Raw genomic sequence first — 21,582 nt, 5'->3', positions numbered from 1 at the left:
CCTACTGGTGGCGCGGCGCTCAGCGGATGAACAGCTGGCTGGAAACTTGGCTGCATGTCAAGCAAGTCATTTGGCAGCTTGGAACTGCTGAGAAGAGAAAGTACAAGCTCTGTTATGTCTGTGCAGTCACATTCAGCCCACACAAATATCTGCGGCGGCCGCTCCAGCTCAGACACCACCCCGACAGCTATCTGACATCTCTGGGATCATGGGGATCACAACAACATGGCAGCCTGGTAAATAGACCATGTCCAATGGCTGTATTAGAATGGGACTGAGCTGCCGCTGTACCATGTGACCGCCATCGGCACAGAGAAGAGGCTTCTGCAAATAAGTAATCGGTGGGGATCACAGGAGTCCGCCACGTCCCCTCCTCCCATGACCCTGTAGTGTTAACCTATCTAATAACATATAGGCCCCTACATACCCTATAGGAGTATATGGCCGTAGTCAGGCCTTTAGTCACATCAAGAACAGGAAAACACAAGGCAAATAAGTGATAAGCGGCTGATAGGGAGAGGGATAATAAAACAGACTAGATCGGGACGGGACGATGTGACCTATGACCCCTTTCACCGATCCCACTTAATTCTCCAGCAGTGGTGGTCATCACCCACCCTGGAATCTGCATAGGAAGTAACTCCGATGTCACATTGAGCCATGCAGGTTCCTAGACATGTACCGACAACCACTGTCCACTAGCGAAGGCCCTGACTAAGGACACCCATGGACCTCCCCGTGAGCAGGGCTGAACCCGGCCCCTGGTTATAGCTGTATTTTCAGTTTTTGTCTACTTTATACATGTGCTGGATTATTACGGAGGAAACCAGTTTTGGCCTTAAAGAGGCTTAGCAGACTTATAAATCAATAACCTATCAAATATAAATGGAGGGGGGTGTTAAAATCCGCTCTATGATCGGAAGAGAACTGCAGCCTTTTCACACAAACCAGACAGAGCAGATTGACAAGGCGTCACGTTCACAGCTCATTCCCTTTCAAGTGAGCCACAATGCCGGGATGGGGCAGAGCCACGATGCCGGGATGGGGCAGAGCCACAATGCCGGGATGGGGCAGAGCCACGATGCCGGGATGGGGCAGAGCCACGATGCCGGGATGGGGCAGAGCCACGATGCCGGGATGGGGCAGAGCCACGATGCCGGGATGGGGCAGAGCCACGATGCCGGGATGGGGCAGAGCCACGATGCCGGGATGGGGCAGAGCCACGATGCCGGGATGGGGCAGAGCCACGATGCCGGGATGGGGCAGAGCCACGATGCCGGGATGGGGCAGAGCCACGATGCCGAGCTCAGCCACGATGCCGAGCTCAGCCACTGTAATCTATACAGAAGAGAGTCCCATGACCGAGCAGAGGACAGGCTACAGAGACCTACCTGTTTAATGAAGTCGGGGTTGAAAACAGGTCGATGGCGGCCGTCGTGTTTATACTGCCCGCCGAGGACGACACGGGGGAGGAGGCTGTAGTGGAAGCATTGTGAGGTTTTTTGGAGAGCTCCTTAAGACGCTGCTCCTTAAGGAAGCAGAAAATAAGAAAAAATGCAAAGTTGTTATAGAAATGATAATATGAAAAACAGACATTAAATGACTTAAAGGGGTTTTCCCACTGAGATGAATGGAGCGGTGTGCGCTCTGCCCGACCACTGCCCCCCATCTCCTGATCAGTGGGGGTCTGAGCGGTCACCCCAATCCTATGGAAAGGTGATCACTTTCTTTGGTGGGAAACCCCTTTAAAACTAACACTATGTATATACAAGCCCTGCGGCGTGAATATGACATTACCTTTAATGCCTTTAATCGGGCCTGCTCCTCCTCCAGCGCCGCTTGCTTTTCCCTTTCATCTACTCTGGTGAGAGACAGACCTGTGCTAGCGAGTGATGAAACCGCGTTGGAAAGCGTTGTCGCCCTGTGAGAAGAGGAAAGGATCATTAGGCCCGGCTGCCCGATGGCGTCCACTTTAACCCCTTCAGGCATGTTCACTATTCTGTTTCGTTTTTCTGCAGCGCCCCCCCAGGAGACTTTGATATGACACAGGCCGGGTCCTCCACAGCTGCCCTAGGTGAGGAACATAAACTGGAGGCACTTCTCGGATGTCTGGTTGTGTGACATAGAATTGTACGGACATGAGTGTGTTACAGAGCAGGGCGCCCCCTGTAGTCCTCAAAGACTGGACGGAGACAGAGCCTTAAACGGTTAAGTCCGGAGAATCAATTCCAGCCCCGTCTAACCCACTAGATGAAAACAAATGGCTGGGGAGACGTCCGATAGGCGGAGGATAATACATTTATGGCTTACAGATATAACCAGCCATTCACAGAGAGAACACAAATCCATCCAGCGCTAATAGTCTCGTGGGCACAATGAAGCCGATGCTGGAGGGCGGCCATGACACAAGCGTTATACACACAGCGAGCCAACGTCTGAGAGGCCAAGTATAGCCAACAGCGAGGCTGAACCATTACTTGGGGGGGGGGGGGGGGGGGGGGGACTAACAAAACCTAGACCGAAGGCCAATAGTCTTATTAATCCCACCTCAGAACCCCACAACTTTCTGTGCCAGCTGAGGTGCGGATCATGATGTTCTGCAGCAGCTGAGGTCTGTAGGAAGCTCTGCAGCATCTGACACGTGGTATGTAGAGATGAGCTGATCCGAACAGTACTCGCTCATCTCTAGTGGTATGTTCTTCAGCAGGTGATAGATGTATTATTAAGTTCTATAAGGTCTACACAGTGGACTATGATGTTCTGCAGCAGCTGAGGTGTATTATAATGTTCTGCAGCAGCTGAGGTGTGTATTATGAGGTTCCGCAGCAGCTGAGGTGTGTATTATGATGTTCTGCAGCAGCTGAGGTGTATTATAATGTTCTGCAGCAGCTGAGGTGTGTATTATGAGGTTCTGCAGCAGCTTAGGTGTGTATTATGATGTTCTGCAGCAGCTGAGCTGTGTATTATGAGGTTCTGCAGCAGCTGTGGTGTGTATTATGATGTTCTGCAGCAGCTGAGGTGTGTGTTATGAGGTTCTGCAGCAGCTGAGGTATGTATTATGAGGTTCTGCAGCAGCTGAGGTGTATATTATGATGATCTGCAGCGGCTGAGGTGTATATTATGATGTTCTGCAGCAGCTGAGGTGTGTATTATGAGGTTCTGCAGCAGCTGAGGTGTGTATTATGAGGTTCTGCAGCAGCTGAGTTGTGTAATATGAGGTTCTGCAGCAGCTGAGGTGTGTATTATAAGGTTCTGCAGCAGCTGAGGTGTGTATTATGAGGTTCTGCAGCAGCTGAGGTGTGTATTATGAGGTTCTGCAGCAGCTGAGTTGTGTAATATGAGGTTCTGCAGCAGCTGAGGTGTGTATTATGAGGTTCTGCAGCAGCTGAGGTGTGTATTATGATGTTCTGCAGCAGCTGAGGTGTATTATGAGGTTCTGCAGCAGCTGAGGTGTGTATTATGATGTTCTGCAGCAGCTGAGGTGTATTATGAGGTTCTGCAGCAGCTGAGGTGTGTATTATGATGTTCTGCAGCAGCTGAGGTGTATTATGAGGTTCTGCAGCAGCTAAGGTGTGTATTATGAGGTTCTGCAGCAGCTGAGGTGTGTACTTTGGTGTTCTGCAGCAGCTGAGGTGTGTATTATGAGGTTCTGCAGCAGCTGAGGTGTGTATTATGAGGTTCTGCAGCAGCTGAGGTGTGTATTATGAGGTTCTGCAGCAGCTGAGGTGTGTATTATGAGGTTCTGCAGCAGCTGAGGTGTGTATTATGAGGTTCTGCAGCAGCTGAGGTGTATTATGAGGTTCTGCAGCAGCTGAGGTGTGTATTATGAGGTTCTGCAGCAGCTGAGGTGTGTATTATGAGGTTCTGCAGCAGCTGAGGTGTATTATGAGGTTCTGCAGCAGCTGAGGTGTGTATTATGAGGTTCTGCAGCAGCTGAGGTGTGTATTATGAGGTTCTGCAGCAGCTGAGGTGTGTACTTTGATGTTCTGCAGCAGCTGAGGTGTGTATTATGATGTTCTGCAGCAGCTGAGGCATGTATTATGATGTTCTGCAGCAGCTGAGGTGTATATTATGATGTTCTGCAGCAGCTGAGGTGTGTATTATGAGGTTCTGCAGCAGCTGAGGTGTGTATTATGAGGTTCTGCAGCAGCTGAGGTGTGTATTATGAGGTTCTGCAGCAGCTGAGGTGTGTATTATGATGTTCTGCAGCAGCTGAGGTGTGTATTATGGGGTTCTGCAGCAGCTGAGGTGTGTATTATGAGGTTCTGCAGCAGCTGAGGTGTGTATTATGAGGTTCTGCAGCAGCTAAGGTGTGTACTGAGGTTCTGCAGCAGCTGAGGTGTGTATTATGATGTTCTGCAACAGCTGAGGTGTGTATTATGAGGTTCTGCAGCAGCTGAGGTGTGTATTATGAGGTTCTGCAGCAGCTGAGGTGTATTATGAGGTTCTGCAGCAGCTGAGGTGTGTATTATGAGGTTCTGCAGCAGCTGAGGTGTGTATTATGAGGTTCTGCAGCAGCTGAGGTGTATTATGAGGTTCTGCAGCAGCTGAGGTGTGTATTATGAGGTTCTGCAGCAGCTGAGGTGTGTATTATGAGGTTCTGCAGCAGCTGAGGTGTGTACTTTGATGTTCTGCAGCAGCTGAGGTGTGTATTATGATGTTCTGCAGCAGCTGAGGCATGTATTATGATGTTCTGCAGCAGCTGAGGTGTATATTATGATGTTCTGCAGCAGCTGAGGTGTGTATTATGAGGTTCTGCAGCAGCTGAGGTGTGTATTATGAGGTTCTGCAGCAGCTGAGGTGTGTATTATGAGGTTCTGCAGCAGCTGAGGTGTGTATTATGATGTTCTGCAGCAGCTGAGGTGTGTATTATGGGGTTCTGCAGCAGCTGAGGTGTGTATTATGAGGTTCTGCAGCAGCTGAGGTGTGTATTATGAGGTTCTGCAGCAGCTAAGGTGTGTACTGAGGTTCTGCAGCAGCTGAGGTGTGTATTATGATGTTCTGCAACAGCTGAGGTGTGTATTATGAGGTTCTGCAGCAGCTGAGGTGTGTATTATGAGGTTCTGCAGCAGCTGAGGTGTGTATTATGATGTTCTGCAGCAGCTGAGATATGTATTATGATGTTCTGCAGCAGCTGAGGTGTGTATTATGAGGTTCTGCAGCAGCTGAGGTGTGTATTATGAGGTTCTGCAGCAGCTGAGGTGTGTATTATGAGGTTCTGCAGCAGCTAAGGTGTGTACTGAGGTTCTGCAGCAGCTGAGGTGTGTATTATGATGTTCTGCAGCAGCTGAGGTGTGTATTATGAGGTTCTGCAGCAGCTGAGATATGTATTATGATGTTCTGCAGCAGCTGAGGTGTGTATTATGATGTTCTGCAGCAGCTGAGGTGTGTATTATGATGTTCTGCAGCAGCTGAGGCGTGTATTATGATGTTCTGCAGCAGCTGAGGCGTGTACTATGATGTTCTGAAGCAGCTGAGGTGTGTATTATGATGTTCTGCAGCAGCTGAGACATGTATTATGATGTTCTGCAGCAGCTGAGGCATGTATTATGATGTTCTGCAGCAGCTGAGGTGTGTATTATGAGGTTCTGCAGCAGCTGAGATGTGTATTATGATGTTCTGCAGCAGCTGAGGTGTGTACCTTAATGTTCTGCAGCTCTTGGGATACAGAACATGATAGACTGCAGCTGCTGAAGAAGCTCTTTTTTACACCATGGTAGTGATGTGTGCAGGAGACGTCTATGCTCCCTCCCTGGCTCGGCCTATCCCTGTATACCCTTTACGTCCTGACTGGTGTCCTTTACACCCGGGTAATGCCATGTCTGAATCTACCTGCTCGCTGCCGTCGAGTCTTTGATTTTCTTCCCTTCCAGAGAGGCTAAGTGTTGTTCCAGGGCGTCGAGTAGACTGCTTGGAGCCTGTGAAGATAATACATCCAAGTCAGAAGGACGGCCGGCAGCGAGACGCGCCCATGTGTCCGCCGTTAGGACAATCCCGGGGCTGGCACAGGAAAAAAATGCAAAGGTGGCAGATGGCATGGCTAGGCCAAGTGCATGACCCAATATGGAGCGGCTATGAAGGGCGATGGCGGCAGCGAAGGAGCCAGAAAGGGGCCGAAACCTCGGCTGGGCAGCGAACAATGAAGTCAGTGGTCATTGTGGTCAGCAGAGGGTGCAAAAAAAATGTTATTGTAATGGGGGAGGGGGTTATAGGTAGGTAGGGTTTTTTTTTTTTTCTATATTTCGGTGTAGTTTTTATCAATTAAATATACATTTCTCAAAAATTTTTTTAAATAAAATAGGTCTCAACTTTAAGGGTTTTCCCAGGACTTTTCCAATCCTTAGCACCCTGACTGATCAGCTGAACGAAAGTCCCGTGACCGTGACAGAAACAGCACTGTGCAGTGGCCAAAGACAGTACTGCAGCTCGCTCCCATTCACTTTCACGTTAAAAGAGGTTTTTTGAATTTCTTAAAAGCAGCAAAATGTAATAAAAACCTTATAAATCCAACATGGAGGTCATTGTAGTGAGCCGCGGAATAAAGACAGTGTGTGATTTTTATCAAACCGTAAGCATCGCACAACGTTCTTCGCCGTTTTTGCCCCCACTACGTACCCTTTACAATACATTGAATAGAGCATTATATCACACCATTGAAAAATACATGTCAACCCACACAAAAAACAAGCCTAACCATGACACTAAGCTGTAAGGTCTGCCTTTCTGACAGTGGAGGGATATCAGTGCCGTGTACCAGCACCGATATCTCCCGCATCGGGTCATCCATATGTGATTGGAGAACGTCCGATACCCAACATCCCCAAATATGACGTTACCGGCCCAACGCTAGGCTGTAGAGGTCATTTGAGATCAGGGTGAACAGAGCCTGAATGTATGAACATATAATTGTGAGCTCTGCATCCCCTTACCTGCTCAATGGCGCCCCTAAGTCAACTGGCTGTGCAGGGTACTGCAGCTGGTCCTGTTAAACTAGGCTGTGGCTATGCGGGGGCAAACAATGAACTAAATCTGTGCTATGGGGGGGGGGGGGAGGTAGCCGGGATTGCACCATCACCAATCCTAGGGATAGCCTCATTTTCCCATATCATGCACAGATATCTCTATTCAGCACATGCTGCGGCCCGGAAATTTACAACGTAAGATCCGGCGGCCGCATATCAGGGGAAATCTCTGCACCCTAAAGGAACAGCTGGAGAGCAGACATCTGGATGGAGGGGTGTTGGGAAATTCCTGCAAGAACGTGTCCGAAACGTCAAGAGAAAAAAAAAATCTCCGAAACCGGATGGAGCCGACGCCAGTCGTGAGTCAGAGCGCCTCTAGGATATCTCCCAATAATGTGACTCCGCACCGACATCCTAACAATCCACAAAGAAACCTGAGAGTGGAAGGGAAACCCCAGCGGGACTGACATGGAGATCCCCAAAGGAAATAAAGGACGACTGTACTATGTGATAACAGGGGTGCGGCGGGGGTGGGGTCACTTCAATAGGGTTATAGAATACAAAAACTACAGCGATACCAAAATAGATATACACGTGACAAGACTATCTCCACCAATAACTTATTACCATATGGAGGGGGGGGAAGGACCGACAAAACTACACAAGACAAATAGCCATTCTAGCTTCAGCCTTAAAGGTTTTCTTGATGTCGGGCGTCACGTCATCACGGTACACGGGTCGCTCCTCGCCCTTCCTCCCCCAGAGCATAGGTAAACCATCTACTACAGGAGAGGAGCAAAGAGCAACCAGTGCAGTGGCCAAAAACGGTACTGCAGCTCGCTCCCATTCACTTTCATGTTAAAAAAGGTTTTTAAATTTCTTAAAGGAGCAACCTCGGGGCTCGGATCACACAAACATCCTGGAACCCCAAGATCCAAAACCAAGAAAACCTTTAAAGGGATGTTCCTATAACCCCAAATCTTCACCTATCAGGCTGCGCACCCCCAGGTGACACCTTATGGATAGGCGATTATAAAAGGATTCTGGCAACACCCCTAAGAAGGTGACCACACAGATTAGGGAAAGTTGTCCAAATTGGCTGGTTTGGATAGGTCAACAATTTAAAGGGATTCTACAATTAAAATCAAATTTTTTTGGCGATCACATGCAGGAATAGTCTTAAGAAAGGTTATTCTTCTCCTACCTTTAGATGGCTTCTCCGCGCCGCCGTTCCGTAGAAATACTGGTTTTCTTCAGTATGCAAATGAGTTCTCTCGCAGCACTGGGGGTGGGCCCCAACGCTCGGACAGCAATGGGGGCGTCTCCAATGCTGTAAGAGAGATCTCCAGCACCGCCTCCATCTTCTTCAGGAATGGCCTCTTCACGCGTCTTCTTCCGGTGCTGGGAATCAAACTTCTAGTCCTCGGGCAGAGCCGACTGCACATGCCCACAAGTCACAAGAAAATGGCTGCTTACTTACTGTGAAAGCAGCCATTTTTCTTGTGGCCGCGGGCAAGCGCAGTCTGCTCTGCCTGAGGCCTAGAAGTATGAAGCCAGCTCCAGAAGCAGACACGCAGAGAGGCCGTTCCTGAAGAAAATGGAGGTGGCGCTGGAGATTTCTCTCATAGCATTAGGGATGCCCCCATTGCTGTCCGAGCGCTGGGGCCCGCCTCCAGTGCTGCGAGAGAACTCATTTGGATACCGACGAAAACTGGGATGTCTACCAAACGGCTGCGCAAAGAAGACATCTAAAGGGACGAGAAGAATACGCTTTCTTAAGGCTATTCCTACATGTTAGAGAGAAAAAATTTAATTTTAAAGGAATATATATATATATATTTACCATAAGTCATCGATATGTGACCACTGGGGGTCCGACATCTGGGGTCCGACATCTGGAACCCCCGACTGATCAGTTTGTTGGGACCATTCAAATACCAAGCACTTTGCCGCCCACCGTACAGTGGCCGTACCTGGTATTGCAGCTCAGCTCTCTTCACTTGGATGGGGCAGAGCTGGTGCTGTACCATGTGATCGACGAACATGACATCATAGTCACAGAGAAGAGTGACCTTGGGGCCTCTTCAATCAGCTGATCAGCCACATGACATGTTGATGGTCTATCCTAGGGATAGGCTATCGATATGCAAGTCCTGGACGATCCCTTTAATGTTGGGCCACCCATTAATAAAAAAATATGAACATGCATGCTTATACGAGAGAAATAAGCAGCAGCCGAACAAAGCCAACACATATGTAACACGCACAGACTTACACAGGCCAAACACTCATCTATACAATGGCAGGATGATAGCGGAGGAGATCTCGTGTCCCTTACCTGGGATAAATCGGGTATATCGCCCCTGTCAATCCCCACTTGCTACAAAAAGGAGAGAAGAAAAAAAATTACAAAGCAGGAAAATGGAGATAGTTCATATTCTACAATAAATGAGAAGGAAAAGAAAAAAAAATTTTGAAACCCAAACATATCCTCACCTCCGCTACTTTCAAGAACTCGGAGATGCGAGTCATTCTAGTGAGGAACTTCTTGTAGATGTCCAGGCCGTCCTTACACTGGTTCTTCTTCATGTCAAAATATTTTTCTAAAAGGAAAAAGTAAATTCATAGGAAATCCACGTGTAAGACGCGAGGGCGCCCCGTACATTGTCTATCACGACAGAGCAGACGCTGGGCACTCACAGGTTAATATCGGAGGTTACATAATATAAGAAATATAGGAAATACATCGGCAAACTGTCTATTGTAAAGCTTTATCGGGGACTGCTCACACTTTGTTAAAGGGATTCTACCATTAGAACAAGATTTTTTGTAGTTACCACGTCGAATAGCCTTAAGAAAGGCTATTCGTCTCCTACCTTGATCAGTCGCCTCTGACGCGCCGTTCGGTAAAAATACCGGTTTTTACTGCTATGCAAATGAGTTCTCTCGCAGCACTGGAGGACGTTCTCAGCACTCAAACAGCAGTGGGGGCGTCCCCAATGCTGCCAGAGAACTCTCTCCAGCGACGCCTCCATCTTCAGCTGCAACCGCCTCTTCTTTCATCGTCTTCCGTCTCGCCCAAACTCTGACGCCTACACAGTCGGCTCTGCCAGTGAAAAACAAGCAGAGCCGAATGAGCATACCGGCCATTTTTAGAACTACAGGAGCGTACATGCGCACAAGAGCCGCCTCTCAAAAATGACCGCTGGCCGGTATGCGCACTCGGCTCCATTTGTGTCTTACTGGCAGAGGTGACTGCACAGGCATCCGAGTTTGGACCAAGACGGAAGACGACAAAAGAAGAGGTGGTTGTGGCTGAAGATGGAGGCGTCACTGGAGAGAGTTCTCTGGCAGCACTGGAGACGCCCACACTGCTGTTTGAGCGCCGGGGCCCGCCCCCAATGCTGCGAGAGAACTCATTTGCATACGGGTAAAAAACTGTATTTCTACCGATCGGTGGGCCAGAGGCGACCAATCAAGGTAGGACATCCACATCCACAAAGTAGCTTCCTTTTATAGAATACAACGCCTAATGGACCATATGAAGTTTGTGTGTGTATTGATGCTTATCTATGCGTGCGTGTACTTACGAATGTATGTATCCGTGTGTGTATGCATGAATGTGTCTGTGTACGTACATATGTATGTATGCTTATGTATTTATGTATGTCTGGATATGTATATATATGTCTATATATGTAAATATTTGTATGTATATGTATGTCTAGGTCTTCTATGTCTGTATTTATATGTATGTGTTGATGAATGAATATATCTATATATGTGTCCATGTGTATGTGCTAGTGAATAGGCGGTAGATACGTGTTCATGTATGTGAGTGTATGCACAGTATGCAAGTTTTGGGTCTTTGTATGACACTATTTATTCCACTATATTAAAAGGGATCCTATCATTGGATCCCTTTTTTTTTTTTTTTTTTTTTTTTACTAACATGTAGGAATAGCCTTAAGAAAGGCTATTCTTCTCCTACCTTTAGATGTCTTCTCTGCGCCGCCGTTCGGTAGAAATCCTGGTTTTCGTTGGTATGCAAATGAGTTCTCTCACAGCACTGGGGGCTGTCCTTAGCACTCAAACAGCACTGGGGGCGTCCCCAATGTTGTGAGAGAAATCTCCAGCGCCGCCTCCATCTTCTTCTGGAACGGCCTCTCCCTGCAACGTCTTCCATCCTGGGTTTCAATCTCCTAGGCCTCGGGCAGAGCCGACTGCGCATGCCAGCGGCCACAAGAAAATGGCTGCTTACTAAGTAGGGTTTGTGTGCTGGGGCCCGCCCCCAGTGCTGCGAGAGAACTCATTTGCATACCGAACAAAACCGGGATTTCCACCAAATGGCGGCACGGAGAAGACTAGACTTTCTTAAGGCTATTCCTACGTGTTAGATAAAAAAGAATATCCAATGATCGGAGTCGTCCAGCCTTGAATCACATTCTCATACTGAGGACCTAGGCACAAGACACCCCGACCCCGTACAGATCAGCTGTTTAAGAAGTTGCTTGTGGACAAGTAACAGGAGAGGTGCTGTAGTACACTGGAATCGCCACTAGGCAGTGTATGGGGCAGCTGTGCTCCTATTACTTGTATAGCATTGGTGCTGTCCACCACTTGGAAGCTTCTAGAACAGCTGATCTGTGTGGCGGGGGTCCAAGTGTCAGAGCCCATACTGATCACCGATCCTTTGACGCTACAGTATAACACATAGGGGTTAATCTCTCGCCATTTTTCCATCATTCTGCTGTGTATGATCTATGGCAGGTCTCCTCCATTGGAAACAACAGGAGCCCATTTCCAAGACCGAAAACAAAATAAGGTAAAGGTCATGTGACCGTACACGAAGGTGTCACCCATGTACCGGTAGTGTCATGGCAGATGCAGCTTTGTAAGTGGCGCTACCTGCAGAACGTGAAGCAGAGCTCAGATCTACATAAAACTAGAGATGACTTTATGCGGTGGCGGCAGATATTTACCTAGAAGATTAATTATCCCTTCGTTGTAGGCCGCGAACAGTCTGATGGCGTCTTTGAAGAGCAGCATGAAGGCGGCATTAATGACGCCATTTGTCAGCTCGTTGGCATTTACCTGGGGTTGGAGAGAAGAAAGGAAAAGATGAGAACAAGGCTGTAACGTAGCAGAGTCGTATAGCGTTACATGCTGCACAATGAGGAGGAATAAATAAAGAGCGCTGTATGCTATAGACTGCAGGGTGGCGGGATAGAGCTCGGCACGGGCGCCAAACGCAGCGAGAAATTATTAGGCAAGAGTTAGAAGAGAGAAAAGAGGGCGACTATGGAGGTGCGGATCGTTATATATAGTACAATGCTACTAATATGGCGCACAGCGGCCCCAAAATCCTCTTAATCCAGCAGGTGACAAACAGCGCCAGGGCTGAATTAAGTATTAAAGGGGTAACATCACCTAGTGACAGGAGAGGGGACTTGTGGGGGTCTGACTGGTTACAGGAGCCCAATTCTGGATTTGTCATGTGATAGGATTTAAAGGGCGTATATACCGATGACCTAACCTTAACAGAGGTCAATTAAAGTTGGGCAGGGGTCTGACACCCAGACCCGTGGCCGGGCGAGCGTCGTAGCCTCTTCACTACTTACCAAGCACAGTGGCTCTGCTTGGAATCACAGCCCGACCCATTAACTTGAATGGGACAGAGCTGCAAACGCGTCAGGTGACTGATGACCATGACACACTCAGAGAGAAACCATTCCTGGTTGCAGAGCTGATCCACTGGGTTTTGGGTGGACTCCCATAGGGATAAGGGCATAACTTTAAAAGTCCTGGAAAATCCCTTTAACATATTAGGACTGTTTAAAGGGATTAGTAAAAAAAAGGAATCATGGGGCAAAGTTTGGAACGATTGCCTGTGACCTCATATCACCGGAAGACCGGCCAGAACTAAACCGGATAGGGAGACGTGATCCCTATGTGCGTCTGATAAGAGCGCAGCAGGGCGAGCACTAAGCAGATGTTCACCACGTGCAGACATCGCCGGTAGCTGACACCTTGGCCCCGGGCCATCCGACTTACATTGAAATCGAGCAGGGCATCCATTTGGTTCTGTATGATGGGCATGGTTTTTAATAACTTCTCAGTGTTCATTGTTCTCATCACCCCATCGGCCCTGAAAACAAACACAAGGTTCATTCATTAACACAGCGGGCATGACAGGAGGGAAGAAGCTCCTGGCAGCTTATAAAAGCCGATTATTATATCACCCGCTATATACAGTCATCCACAACCCTCACCTGGACACAATACACACCTATTCACATAGATCTCCCTCTATGGTTTAACCTCTTCTCCACCCCATGGATCACATATATCAGTGATGGCAACCTTTCAGAGATCGAGTGTCCAAACTGCTACCCAAAACAACTTTGTATTGCAGTTACATTGCACAGATGTGTTTTATAGTGACTGTGCAGTGTTATTATGGCCTGTAATAATATCATGTCTGCTACAAAACAGATACTGTGTGATATAAATGGTGAAGGGCCTCCATACAATACAATCTGCTCCACAGTGGCCCCCACACAGTACAATTTTCTCCACATTGGCCGCACACAGTACAATTTGCTCCACAGTGCCCCCCACACAGTACAATCTGCTCCACAGTGACCCCCACACAGTACAATCTGCTCCACAGTCACCCCCACACAGTACAATCAGCTCCACAGTGGCCCCACACAGTATAATCTGCTCCACAGTGGCCCCACACAGTATAATCTGCTCCACAGTGACCCCCACACAGTACAATCTGCTCCACAGTGACCCCCACACAGTACAATCTGCTCCACAGTGGCCCCACACAGTACAATCAGCTCCACAGTGGCCCCCACACAGTATAATCTGCTCCACAGTGGCCCCATACAGTACAATTTGCTCCACAGTGGCCACACACAGTACAATTTGCTCCACAGTGACCCCCACACAGCACAATCTGCTCCACAGTGGCCCCCACACAGTACAATCTGCTCCACAGTGGCCCCCACACAGTACAATCTGCTCCACAGTGGCCTCCACACAGTACAATCTGCTGCACAGTGGTCCCCACACAGTACAATCTGCTCCACAGTGGCCCCACACAGTACAATCTGCTCCACAGTGGCCCCACACAGTACAATCTGCTCCACAGTGGCCCCACACAGTACAATCTGCTCCACCATGGCCCCACACAGTACAATCTGCTCCACAGTGACCCCACACAGTATAATCTGCTCCACAGATGGGTGCCCATAGAGAGGGCTTTAATTGCCAGCTCTAGCACCAGTGCCATAGGTTCACCATCCTGGACATATGCCTTGTGCATGACTTACCCTCTTTTTACTTTGGTGAAGTCGAAAGCGACCTGTCTGTAGGACACGGCCTTCTCATTCAGGTAGCGGCTGTAACGTCGTATAAACGTAGACATGTCATAACCTAGAGAAATGAAGTTAAACAAGTCTCTATTATTCACGTACATACACTAAAGCCATCGCAGCTTGTAGGCTTTCCATACAGCTCAGGACGTGTGCCAGGACGTGTAAAGGCCGCCACAGACACCTGATCGTCTTTATCTCTTTGTTTTGTTCCTTATAGTTCTTATAACGCTCAGATCCTGCCCTAATATAATAGAAATGACAATTCCTGGTGGGCTTGTGCCGATACCCAGGAGCCAATCTGAGCAATCCGAGCTACAGTCTGATCTATTACCTGTGCGGGGATTAGCAGAATTTACCTTGAAGTCCACTTTTGTCCAAAAAATTGCTCAAATTGAACAGCGTGTTGCGTGATGCCAGATACTGGATAAAGCGCTGCAAAGGAAGAAAGGAGAAGATGAGAACGTACAAGTGGCCGGTGGCATAATACTGATGGGATAACACGAGATGTGGCTGGAAACGCAACGGAACAATCCATAGAGATACAGTACAGTAATATGGGGATAGAAACAGCAGCGAAAGACAAGAACTAAAATGGGATCTCCACCTTGGATAACTAACTTTTAGTAGGGTCATGTGACTATAAACAGTATATATATACACATAAAAAAAAAAATATATATATATATATATATATATATATATATATATACACATATAAACAGTATAGTATATACATATAGACAGTCCCACTTCTGGAACCCTAGCGGTGAGTTTTGGTTTCCCCTGCAGCGCCACCAATGGGTAAATGAAGAATTACATGGCTCTTTGTAACCCACTTAATCTTAACTCACCTGGACAACCCCTTTATGCTGAAACCCCATGTTGCCCCTTTAAGGTGTACCTATAGGTTGAGCCGCCATGCATTATACTTGCTATAAGCTGATCAGGCAATACTGAGGGCGATCGTCCCAATCATCATCAATAAAAGGCTCGGACACGTCACACGCTGGGATGCCTTACTGACTGGTAACTCATAATATACAATGCAGGACACCACACCGCCGTTCCGACCGCCATTATTTATAGGACTGCCCATCCAGATTTGCTGAGGGGGCCCAATATACTTTAGCAACCCTTATTCCTCCATATAGATCTCTCAAAGTAGCCAGTATGTAGGTGTATAGCGCAGTGTAAACATGGGGAGGGGTCTCTGCTGTGCCAAGCAGCTGATCAGTGGGGGTGCAGAGAATCGGGCCCAGACCTGATCTGATATTGATGACCCCTTTAATTGGTAGCCTTATTGAAGTCTATGCATCTGACCTGAGTCTCCTCCAATAGATCAGAGATATCAGGATAACAGTAAAATGAAGAGTGGACACACAAAGGGATGTTCTAGGACTAAAATCCTGGTGACCATTACTTAGGATAGGCCATCAATAACAGATTGGCCTCCCCCCCTTTTCCCTACCTGCAGCAGGAGCCTCCCCCCTTTTCCCCGCCTGCAGCAGGAGCCTCCCCCCTTTTCCCTACCTGCAGCAGGAGCCTCCCCCCTTTTCACCGCCTGCAGCAGGGGTCTCCCCCCTTTTCCTTACCTGCAGCAGGAGCCTCCTCCCTTTTCCCTACCTGCAGCAGGAGCCTCCCCCCTTTTCCCTGCCTGCAGCAGCAGCCTCCCCCCTTTTCCCTACCTGCAGCAGGAGCCTCCCCCCTTTTCCCTACCTGCAGCAGGAGCCTCCCCCCTTTTCCCTATCTGCAGCAGGAGCCTCCCCCCTTTTCCCTATTTGCAGCAGGAGCCTCCCCCTTTTCCCTACCTGCAACAGGATCCTCCCCCTTTTTCCCTACCTGCAGCAGGAGCTTTCCCCCTTTTCCATGCCTGTAGCAGGAGCCTCCCCCCTTTTCCCTATCTGCAACAGGATCCGCCCCCTTTTTCCCTACCTGCAACAGGAGCCTCCCCCCTTTTCCCTACCTGCAGCAGGAGTCTCCCCCCTTTTCCCTACCTGCAGCAGGAGCCGCCCCTCTTTTCCCTACCTGCAGCAGGAGCCTCCCCCCTTTTCCCTGACTGCAGTAAGACACAGATTGTAAAGCCATGCATCTCTTGGCTGGTCTCAAGACTAAGAAAAGGCTGCAAATTTATGCCAAAAAGACAATTAACATCAATGCAGAAGACTGACGGACATAAAGGCGGCAGGACATGAGCCGCAGCAGAACAAACTGATGAGGTTTAAGATGGGGAAGAAAACAATTCTGACACAGCGGCAAGTCATTACATCAACCGGGACTCTGATCCCATAATAAGAGCTAACTGGTGTCCGCCCCATGTCGGTGAAGGACATGACATTTTCTAACATAGGGGACGTGACGAATACACGCACCGGTAAATAACCTGGAGGGACCAGTGAAGATATGATATAGCCGCACCCCATACAGAGCTGGTTCAGTCACATTGATGTGTTGCGCTTCGGGTAGAACAAGTGCAAGGCGAAGGGCACGAAGACGGAGGAACTACAGAGAGAAATGTCCTCACACGGTAATACCAATAATACATCAGATCTATGACCGATAGTTGTTAGCGTTGACTAGCTCTACCTTAAAAGGAAGAAAGTCGTCTCTTGTGCCCCCTATAGGTAGCTATCCTATAAGGCAATGTCCAGAGCTTTGAAACTATGACCAGCCGGAGTACAGAAGGCTGCCGACTCTTACCCTACACCAGACGGATCCCTACTAAGATTAAGTGTTGGAAGGGGTGGAGCTTAAAGGGGCGATCCATCTTGGTTCCTTAGGATGTCTGTATGCAGAGACCTGAAACAAAGATGAATTTTGATGGCCATATGTTCGGTCACCAATATCTGATCTGTGAAGTTCCGACTCCTGGCGTTCCCGACATTTAGAGATTCTCTGGCCTCCTCATAGTTTACCAGTCACAGCGCCATACATTTTGTGGTGGCTGTCCTTGGTACTGCAGCTCTGTGCTCGAGGGGGTGTTTCAATAAAGCCCATTTAATTAAGAGACCAATGTGGGTGTCAGGAGTAACCCCCCCACCCCCAATGACCTGGTGAAAGATAGGATATCCTATCCTCATTAAAGGGGTTTTCCGGGACTTCCAAATAAGTCATCAATATGTGATCGGTAGGGGTCTGACACCTAGGCCCCCCGTTTATCATCAGTTTGAAGAGGCTGCGGCGCTCATGAACAATGGGTCTGTTCCCTGTACTGACATCAAGTTTATTGGCTACTTGGTACAGCAGCAGCTCAGTCCCATTCAAGTGACTGGAGCTGAGCTGCAATACCAAGCACGGCCACTACCCTATGTACGTCTGCAACGTCCAACCAGCTGATCTGTGGAGGACCCGGGTGTCAAGTTCCTATTAAATACATCCTTAGGATACGTCATAACTATGCAAAGTCCCAGAAAATCCCTTTAGATAAGTATCTTATGGTGTTGTGTAAGTAGTCTTACTTACCCCCAATAGCCTGGCCTATGGATATACATTAAACTGAAGTCATGGCTTTAGACACCCCGTTATTACAGACAGGGGTCACACCTCTCACGTGCAGCGACCACTAAACCCCCAATTTCACATTTACCTTCCTGGCGTCACACGGAGCCAGGTCACTTCTAAAGAGCCGCCGGTGAGGTGCCTCAGGACAAAGTGACATGAAGGTGCAATGACAGTCAGGTGACAAATGACCCGGAGCGGCAGACGGGCCCCGATCACACCTACTGATGAAATGTAAGGAGACGGCAAGGAATGGAAAAGCACCCAGACATTAAACTCTGCGGGGAAACTGAGCAATAAATCTCTGGTGTCGTAAGGGAGTGCGGTACATATGGAGAGGAAGCCTCGTCACTGCTGTGGTCACCGCCATACAATGCAACATCTATGGGGACAGAGTCCTAGCTGAGGGCTGCTATAGGGGAATGCATGCAAGGACTGACAGAAAATATAGGGGAATGTATGCAAGGACTGACGGAAGCTATAGGGGAATGCATGCAAGGACTGACGGAAGCTATAGGGGAATGCATGCAAGAACTGATGGAAGCTATAGGGGAATGCATGCAAGAACTGACGGAAGCTATAGGGGAATGCATGCAAGAACTGACGGAAGCTATAGGGGAATGTATGCAAGAACTGACGGAAGCTATAGGGGAATGCATGCAAGGACTGACGGAAGCTATAGGGGAATGCATGCAAGGACTGACGGAAGCTATAGGGGAATGCATGCAAGAACTGACGGAAGCTATAGGGGAATGCATGCAAGAACTGACGGAAGCTATAGGGGAATGCATGCAAGAACTGACGGAAGCTATAGGGGAATGCATGCAAGGACTGACGGAAGCTATAGGGGAATGCATGCAAGGACTGACGGAAGCTATAGGGGAATGCATGCAAGGACTGACGGAAGCTATAGGGGAATGCATGCAAGAACTGACGGAAGCTATAGGGGAATGCATGCAAGGACTGACGGAAGCTATAGGGGAATGCATGCAAGAACTGACGGAAGCTATAGGGGAATGCATGCAAGAACTGACGGAAGCTATAGGGAAATGCATGCAAGAACTGATGGAAGCTATAGGGGAATGCATGCAAGAACTGACGGAAGCTATAGGGGAATGCATGCAAGGACTGACGGAAGCTATAGGGGAATGCATGCAAGAACTGACGGAAGCTATAGGGGAATGCATGCAAGGACTGACGGAAGCTATAGGGGAATGCATGCAAGAACTGACGGAAGCTATAGGGGAATGCATGCAAGGACTGACGGAAGCTATAGGGGAATGCATGCAAGAACTGATGGAAGCTATAGGGGAATGCATGCAAGAACTGACGGAAGCTATAGGGAAATGCATGCAAGAACTGATGGAAGCTATAGGGGAATGCATGCAAGGACTGACGGAAGCTATAGGGGAATGCATGCAAGAACTGACGGAAGCTATAGGGGAATGCATGCAAGAACTGATGGAAGCTATAGGGGAATGCATGCAAGGACTGACGGAAGCTATAGGGGAATGCATGCAAGGACTGACGGAAGCTATAGGGGAATGCATGCAAGGACTGACGGAAGCTATAGGGAAATGCATGCAAGAACTGATGGAAGCTATAGGGGAATGCATGCAAGGACTATGGGGATAGATCCTTGCCTGAGGGCTGCTATAGGGGAATGCATACAGGATCTATAACAGGGGTCAGCAACCTTCAGCACTCCATCCGCTGTGAAACTACAACTCCCAACATGCTCCATTCACTTCCATGGGAGTTCCAAGTACAGCAGAGCAAGTAGCATGCTGGGAGTTGTAGTTTTACAACAGTGTCGAGGTTGCCGACGCCTGATCTATAGACAGATCCTTACCAGAGGGCAGCTATAGGGGAATGCAGTCAAGATCTATAGGGATAGACCCCTGAGGACTGCTATAGGCAGATGAATGGATCAGACAAGATGGAGTTCAACACTACATTGGGGTCTGCCGGGTTTCCGGCTGAAAACAGCAGAGAGAAAAGTCCTGGCAGAGGGCTGATGGCTCAGATTGAGCCTGCAGAGAACCAGGGGTTAAAACAAAAAACAAAACATGTTTTCCAGGTGGTCGCACCTCCACATACTGAAGTAGGACGGGGCCAAAGCAAAGATTCTGTGATGAGGAATAGCAGAGCGGCGCACGACAAGCTGACGTCATCCATGGACACCCAGCTAGCTGTCAGTCAGCGGCTTACCGCAATATCCTCTCATCTCTCCTAAGGAAAGTCTAATGGAAACCGTTACCAGTAAATGGTGGGTGCTATATATAGATACCGCGCGCCTGCCCTCAGCACATGGACTGGGTACAGGTAGAGGTGCAGAGAGGCGGCGGCGTCTATGGACAAAGGCTATTCTAGAATCCAGTATATAAGGCTGCACCTATCACATCAGGGATTTCCTTTCCAAACTTAAAGATGAGATCTGACGCCTGCTATGAGGAGCACAACAGTGTACAAGCAAGCAGTGAAAGAGAGAAATGGAGAAAAAAAAAATCTAAATATATGGTAAATAGTATGACGCATCCACAAGTTTGATATTTTCTATTAAAGGGATCTTCCAGGACTATATCGATTAGTGACGTGGCCAGGCTGCAGCTAAATTTCACTGCTGCACTGCAATACCAAGTACAGCCACTATACAATGAATGGCGCTGTGCCTGTTTTGTAGTGGAGAGGCCACAATCATAGCCAAGGGCAAGCCCTTTAAAGGGATCCTATCGTTGGATACCCTTTTTTTTCTGACTAACACGTAGGAATAGCCTTAAGAAAGGCTATTCTCCTACCTTTAGATGTCTTCTCCGCGCCGCCGTTCGGTAGAAATCCTGGTGTTCTTCTATATGCAAATGAGTTCTCTCGCAGCACTGGGGGCGGTCCCCAATGCTGTGAGGGAACTTTCCAGCGCCGCCTCCATCTTCAGGAATGGCCTCTCTCTGTGTTGCCTTCCATCCTGGGTTTTAATTTTCTAGGCCTCGGGCAGAGCCGATGGCGCATACCCAGGGCCACAAAAAAATGGCCGCTGACACCAGCTTACTTATTTTCTTGTGGCCCGGGCACGCGCAGTCGGCTCTGTCCTAGGCCTAGAAGATTGAAACCCAGGACGGAAGAAGACACAGGGAGAGGATGTTCCAGAAGAAGATGGAGAGTTCTGACGCAGCATTGGGGACGCCCCTGATGCTGTTTGAGCGCTGGGGTCCGCCCCCAGTGCTGCAAGACAACATTTGCATATCAAAGAAAATCTGGATTTCTGCCAAATGGTGGCGCGGAGAAGACATCTAAAGGTAGGAGAAGGATAGCTTTTCTTAAGGCTATTCCTACGTGTTAGTCAGAAAAACAAAAAAAAAGGATATCCAATGAAAGGATCCCTTTAAAGGGGTTATTAAGGCTCACTGATCCACAGCAGACAGGGTAGTGCCTGGGAGAGGTCAGTATGCCTTTAATACACCTTTTACACCCACCCTGGAGGTTGCTCTAAATTCTGGAAAGCCCTTTATGTAGGCCTCCATCTACCCACAACTGGTCCACGGAGAACAGAAACAGGACACACCTGCCCTTTCCTATTAATCTGCCAGTGTTGGGCTCTGTCCACACCGTGTCAGAGCAGTAACAGCGCCATGATTCTAACCTAAGGCTGGCCATACAAATGTGATAAGTCAGCCATGTTGCATTTTTGGACATTATGACCTTGCATGTAACCTACCCTGGTGTAATCCTCAGAAAGCTGC

The 21,582-nt window shown here is 48.5% G+C and overlaps 2 protein-coding genes across 2 annotated transcripts in view; both read right to left on the bottom strand.

The window, feature by feature from the left end:
* The window catches only part of SYTL2 (synaptotagmin like 2), a 328,908-nt gene that overhangs the window by 189,702 nt on the left and 117,624 nt on the right, over positions 1-21,582 (bottom strand). The window lies entirely within an intron of this gene.
* Positions 1-21,582, bottom strand: part of PICALM (phosphatidylinositol binding clathrin assembly protein) — a 68,870-nt gene that overhangs the window by 18,977 nt on the left and 28,311 nt on the right. Inside the window, exons 3-12 of the mRNA XM_075266174.1 lie at positions 14,707-14,782; positions 14,306-14,408; positions 13,017-13,110; positions 11,945-12,056; positions 9,459-9,565; positions 9,301-9,342; positions 5,833-5,918; positions 1,798-1,921; positions 1,392-1,528; positions 2-87 (exon numbers count right to left, since the gene is read on the bottom strand). Coding sequence (XP_075122275.1) covers positions 2-87; positions 1,392-1,528; positions 1,798-1,921; positions 5,833-5,918; positions 9,301-9,342; positions 9,459-9,565; positions 11,945-12,056; positions 13,017-13,110; positions 14,306-14,408; positions 14,707-14,782 — 967 coding nt within the window. The remainder of the gene's footprint in view (position 1; positions 88-1,391; positions 1,529-1,797; positions 1,922-5,832; positions 5,919-9,300; positions 9,343-9,458; positions 9,566-11,944; positions 12,057-13,016; positions 13,111-14,305; positions 14,409-14,706; positions 14,783-21,582) is intronic.

This window comes from Leptodactylus fuscus, chromosome 2 (genome assembly GCF_031893055.1).
Source record: "Leptodactylus fuscus isolate aLepFus1 chromosome 2, aLepFus1.hap2, whole genome shotgun sequence".
In the NCBI taxonomy this organism is placed as follows: Eukaryota; Metazoa; Chordata; class Amphibia; order Anura; family Leptodactylidae; genus Leptodactylus; species Leptodactylus fuscus.
Note: the sequence above shows the minus strand (reverse complement) of the source record. Positions and strands in the feature narration are given on the sequence as shown.